Source organism: Glycine max, chromosome 7, assembly GCF_000004515.6.
Source record: "Glycine max cultivar Williams 82 chromosome 7, Glycine_max_v4.0, whole genome shotgun sequence".
NCBI lineage: Eukaryota > Viridiplantae > Streptophyta > Magnoliopsida > Fabales > Fabaceae > Glycine > Glycine max.
The window spans coordinates 41,982,416-41,988,967 of record NC_038243.2 but is presented as its reverse complement, the minus strand read 5'-3'; the positions used below and the strand labels follow the sequence as shown (position 1 = coordinate 41,988,967).

At 38.3% G+C, this 6,552-nt stretch overlaps 1 protein-coding gene across 1 annotated transcript; it reads left to right on the top strand.

Annotated features, from left to right (window-relative positions):
• The first annotated feature begins 3,269 nt into the window (after window positions 1-3,269).
• LOC106799321 (uncharacterized) lies at window positions 3,270-3,617 on the top strand. Its single transcript, XM_014777531.1, has one exon. It carries the CDS (start codon window positions 3,270-3,272, stop codon window positions 3,615-3,617), a length of 348 nt encoding a protein of 115 aa, XP_014633017.1.
• Window positions 3,618-6,552: the final 2,935 nt, after the last annotated feature.

The following is a 6,552-nucleotide window of genomic DNA, read 5'->3' as shown; positions in this document are numbered from 1 at the left end:
TCAACATGAATTGATGGTATTGTTGATGATTATATGAATATGAAATGAGGTTGTTGTTGTTGTTGATAACAACATTGAGACGAGATGATGTTTATGTTGAGAATGATATGAAAATGGAATGTTGATTGATGTTGGAAATGCATTGGCATGTGCATGTTGTGTATGTTCGTGGGGGGCGAAGTGCACTGACCTTCGAGGGTCTTTGGCACTTGTTTGGGCCACGTTCATACGTTGGATGTTGTATATGTTCGTGGGGGGAGAAGTGCACTGATCTTCCAGGGTCTTTGGCACTTGCTTTGGGCCACGTTCATACGTCGTATGAAGTGTATGTCATGGGGGGTAGAGTGCACTGACCTTGTCGGATGGCCCAGACGTGGGTGACAAGCGTGGTTAGAGAATCTAAACATTTCTGAGGGGATGCTTAGGCGCTTTAATTGGTCCATGGTATTTGGCACTTACTTTTGGCTGTGTTCATAGCTCATACGACACATGAAATAGAGTAACTGTGGCAGAGTGTACTTTGTACTGAGGGGGCTTGTCACCTGGTAGGGAACTCCTTTGGGCTCCCAGGTTGATCACCTATGGGAGGGGGGCAGTTACGTGCACAACCGGGTGGTCTCGATGAACATTGCATGGTTCCCTAAGTGAGAGTGTCGTGTGTACACACTTAGGCTATTTCCTGAGATTTGGTTGTTGGTATGTACCACATTACATTTGAGAGTTGAGTCAGGTGCATGCATCATTCTGTGCAGTCTTGATTGGATCCGTGGATGGATGATGAGAAATTGTTGAATATGGATTATGAATAATTGTTGAATGTGAGTGTTGAATAATGAATGTTGTGTACGCTCATCATGTTTGCCTATGTTTCTTGCTAATTGTGGTTATTTGGATTTGGTATTGGTTCTTTTTATAATGAACTCACCCTTGCAATTTTGTATCGTGTAGTTGATACCTGCGATGATCACGAACATTGTTCGTGGGAGCAGAATGACAGCGGCAGGGTGCAGGGAGTAAGATTATGGTGAGGAGCTGCCGAGCTGACGTGACAACGTTGACATTATTTTGGGAGAGAGTTGTATTTTGTTTATCAACTCCTCCATAGTTGGATTATGAGTCATTTTGTTGAATCAAAGATGTAAACTTCAGATTTTACTTATATGTATAAACAAATTTAATTTTCCATCATATAGATGACGTGTACTAAGTGTTGTTCCTATATACACATATATATATTCACCTACATAAATGTGTATGTTTTAGCGAATGTATGTTGGGACAAATTTACTCCTATTTTCATAAGCAAAAAATTAAGGGAGTTTATGTTTTTATAAAAATTGAAATTATTGGGTATTAGAGTGTTGATATCGTAGCGACGAGGCGGGTCGTTATAGTTAGGGTTTAGGTTGTGGTTTAGGTGTAGGGTTAGGTTGTAATATATACATATGGTGGTATGTTTACTGAGGCTTGGGTTAGGGCTGAAGCTTGGGTTTAGTTTAGTTGGTTGGGAATTTTTTAGTTGATAGGGTTGAGCTTAGGGTTAGTGTACTGATTAGGATTTAGGTTAGGGGTTAGTTTATTGATTATGATTTAGCGTAGGGTTTAGTTTTTAGGGTTTAGCTTATGTAGTGCATAGGCGGTAATGTTTAGGGTTTAGATGTACTTATTATGGGTATACGATAAGGAAAGGAAAAAAAATAAGTCATTTAATTTAATTTGGGTGTTTTTCAACCTCGACATTTTTTTAATGGAGTGTTTAGGGTAGTGTGATTAGGGTTTATAATATAGGGCTGACGACTTAGGGTTATGTAGGTTTATAAATATATGAATATTGAATTTGACAAAAAAAACATGTTCATCATGATTTGCAGATCATGGTTAGAACAAGAGGTTTACATCGTTCATTAGGTAGGGGTATAGGCAGAGCCTGGGGTGGACTGGATGAGCATCATCCAGATGATGTTCCCCGACGAAGTAGGCCTACCGCATCCGTCCGCAGGCAACAGGTACGTGTTTCTGTTCCTGAGGAGGTTGCTGATATGACTAAGGATGTTCCTCAGATGACTACGGGCGTACCTGCAGCTGGTGTAGAGGGCTTAGTTGCTGATGATGTTGTTGTAGGATCAGTTGCTGATGATGCTGAGGGATTCCCAGGTGGGCCACGTGACCCATCAGTGCTGACTTCGTTTCCTAATCATGTTGCACACAACATATGGACTAGAGATGTATTATAATTTTTAAGTAAAGTTAATTGTTAATTATTTGTTATTGTTGAGTTATTTGTGATAATAAATTTTTGATATACTGTTATTTGGAATGATGTGTTCTTCAATTCAGGAACGTCCTGACATGAAGTTGGCCTCCCACGGTAGGAAGGTTGAGAAAATTGGGAGACCAACACCTAAGATCGAAGGGCTAGTCGCTGCCATAGGATTAAGCCCTTTGATCGGGCGCTTAGTAGTAACCGGCGATCTGGGACTTATATCTGCACTTGTGGAGAGGTGACACAGGGAGACCAACAGCTTCCACCTTCTAATGGGACAGTTGACGATCACATTGGATGATGTGGCGTCACTCCTCCATCTGCCGATCACGGGCGCCTTGCATAGCTTCGAGCCTCTAGTTGTGGAGGAGGCGGTCGTATTGTTGATGAAGTTGCTCGAGGTCTTGGGTCAAGAGGCTAGAGTTGAGACTGCACAGGCGTGTAGGGCATATGTACGCCTGTCATGGGTACGGGATATCTATCAGAGTAGATGCGAGGCCCGATGGTGGAGTCTACCAGCTTGTGCTTATCTCCTCCACTTGGTTGGTTGCACTCTTTTCGGTAACAAGAGTGCAACACATGTCCATGTAGTGCATCTGGAGGCTTTTCGAGACATGGGTGAGAGTGGAAGGTAAGCCTGGGGAGCTGCCGCACTGGTGCATATGTATGACCAGTTAAATAAAGCTTCTCAGAGCAATAAACGATAACTTGTTGGGTACATTACTTTATTATAGGTAAATTTTGTGTTTGTAATATGTTAAATTGGATTATGATGAAAATACGTTTTTTATGTGTATTTGACATTAATCTTATGGTCATTTGATGTTTCTAGTGCTGGATATATGTGCACTTTCCTAGTGTTCATGACTGCGTCACTGACGATGCGTACGATGAGACATCCCCACGTGCCTACCGGTGGCTTATGACGAAGGATTATATCAAGGGATTATGAGCACCGGCGTACCAAACACGTTTAGATGCTTTGACGATCACTGACGTGCCCTGGATGCCCTATGGTGACCACCGAGGAGTTAAGGGGGTTGAGCTCATTTTGTGCTTCCAGGGCCAGGTTAGATGGGGTCCTATTGTGGTCATAGTTCGACCAGATAGGGTGATACGACAATTCGGGTACATTCAGACCATTCCTCCACCGCCTGTTAGTGCCTCCTTGTCATATGAGGATATCAACGACAAATGGATGCATTATGAGGACCATATAGCAGATGGGGGTGAGATTTTTGTTGTGCCTGGGCAGGTATCAGCAGATTACATGGAGTGGTTCTTTCGGATATCTCATCCGTTCGTCACACCCACACAGGCAGGTGATGAGCCCAAACATCCACCTGCCCCATAGTGTGAGGAATACGTCGAGCCAGGTATCCTAGAGGTTCTAGTGGGAGCATATGTTGGACCATCATAGGCACTTGCAGTGGTGAGATTAGTTGCTTTAATGTTTTATTTTATAAATTGTGGTTTATTTTAAATGTTGTAATAAATGTGTTTTTATGAATGTCATAGGATGGTTGTGAAGGTTGTGAAGCGATCGCAGAAAGGTTGGAGCGTGTGCTCAGCCTAAGGATGGTCACTAAAGGCACAAAGTTACATGAGATCGTAGAAGATTGCCTCAGGATTGCTAGAGGGGTGACAGCTCAAATGAAAATGTTAGGGCGCGACGAAGACGATGCACAGATCATTGATAGATCATTTTATGTCTTGTATTTGACAACATTTTTGTATTTGTTACATTATTTTGGTTATAACTTTTATTGAAATTATTTGTTACGTTATTTTATTTTGTGTGCACTCTATATGACACACCTTCTAGAATTGATAAAATTAATAAATAATAATATGATGATCAAATTATCTTGAAAAGAAATATAAAAAATTTAACAAAAAATTATACAATAGAAATAAAAAAAAGGTGCATTATTCTAACTTGTAAGTAATTTAAGATTATAGTAATTTAAAATAAAAAATTACATATGTTTCATTGCAACTTTGAAAGAATTATAGTAATTATTATGTATTTGTGAATGCTAAAATTTAATATTGTCAACTAGTAAATTTACATATGTTTCAGTTGTAGTACAATACATATTTATTCATATTTCTGTTTTTGTGGTTCCTTCAGATGAAATTCGCGTTAAGTGTTAAACTATCCTTGAGATGAAATTGACTTTGTTAAGTAAATATTTAGAAAACACATTCTATTCCGCATTGAATCATGGGTAAAACAAATAGTGGAAATAATTATTGAATAGGTACTGAACAAATAGTGAACAACTTAGTTGAAAAACTAGTGAACAACTTATCGAATTCAAACATTACATTTACTTCAATATGCTAGAAAGAAATAAAATTTTCATGAAAAAATCGGAAATAAAACATGCATTCAATCCTGTAGCGACGTAGCCACGTCGTCTTCCATTTCCATAACCTATTTAGTAAAAACAACTAAAATTTCTATTGGCCCAAATTGTTTCCAATAGTTAGATTGTACTAAGACCTTCAACATGTCATCGTTAGTTTTCAGCTCAATAATTTCAAATTTGATAACTTTGTCTGAATACTCAAAATGACCTGGTTGTCAAAAAAACAATCGCCTTACCGTTTGTGATTCATGAATTCCATGAGGGGGAATCCCTTGAGGTGTAACTTGCTTTATCAAATCCTTTAGTTCATCAATGGTACATCCTGTAGGAATGTCAAAATTTTTTGGATTTTTTCCTATGAACGTGTAACCTACAAAGTTATTTTGGCGTGACATGTTCCACCTTCCGTTGTAATACAAAAGCGCATCATGAGTAGGGTCATAGTGCCTTCAAGTATGTTTAATATTCCATCTGGTGTTCTACCAGTGGTGCATAATAACTCAATCGAACCAACACATGAAAATTGATGATTACACATTAACATTGTGTTGACATCGTCTTCATTTTTCAATTGCATACATTGAAAGCGAATTTGGTTACCTGTATCCGTGAATGGCTGTCGGTGGTAAATTTCATCCAAAAATTGTTTGTCGGTTAGCTGAAGGGTATTGTGTATTCTGGTTTTTAGGGTTGCAAAATCACAAGTGTTTGGTACTCGAATGACTACTGGAGTGGAAGTTTGAAAGTAAACACCACTATCGTTGTGAATCATCGATTCATTTGGAAAAATGAAACCCAAACTGGAATTCACAATCGTCTGACTGCTAGTTTCTCCTAAAAATGCCATACTTTGTTGTAAGAATTGGGAGAAAACATCTGATTTTTTAGCGTGTTGTCGTGTCTCATATATATAGATGATTTTTAACAACACTGCTTCAGTTTTTTTTTTAAAAAATAGAGACGCGTGCAGATGTTTCGTGTTTGTGTTTCCAACTAGACCAATGTGGTGTAATGTCAAGCTGTCAATGTGTTGTCAAGTCATTCAATGTCGTGTCATGCTTAAACTTTAATATGCATGTACTTGACTATGTGTTGTCAATTCTGACAATGATGTATCATACATGCATAATTGATTTTAGTTGCACCAACTAATTTATTTCTTAATGCAACAATGACTTAATAATTAAGGATAAATGTCTAACAACAAATTATATTGCATAATGAATAAAAATAGATAAACAAGTGTCACAGTCCATAACAATGATGCATGTTCAGTCTTCATTTAGGTCGACATAGTCTCTTTTCAACACCTTTAAGCTACTGTACTGTTTTATTCTACTAATATATGGAGTTGGCCACTACTTTGCCTGAGGCAGACAATTCCTAGACCACAACAATGTGAGAGGCGATAAAGGACAACGGTCTTTCAAATAAACCTATTGTACGTGAGCAAACATTATTAACTCAAATGAACAGAAATGATTGCATAAATCTAAAAATGAGACTAACTATATTCAATGTACCTAAACAAACTAATTTCCAAGCACGTGATCGACACATATGCACAGAAGAATCTGGTGGTGGTTGACTTCTAAGAGGAAAAAATGTCATGCTTTGTTGTCGGGACAACGATACAAGGATTACATTATACCTTGATGCAATGACATATCCCATCTCCGTTATATCCATCCACTTGTCGACACTAACCTAAATTAAACAAACATACACATGTAAGTTATTTAAAGTTTGTTCTTAAAAAAAAAAAAACATGAACAACATACCTTGGAAAACCCATCAATAAGTATGGACAGCCTTAATTCTTCAAATCTCTCTATGCCACCGAAGAGGTTGATGTAGTCATATGATCATTTGCCAAGTTCTTTAATAAATTCGTTGTGCACCAACGACCAAGAA

Coding starts and splice junctions, on each gene's coding strand:
- LOC106799321 (XM_014777531.1), top strand. CDS start 3,270: ATGCCCTATGGTGACCACCGAGGAGTTAAGGGGGTTGAGCTCATTTTG.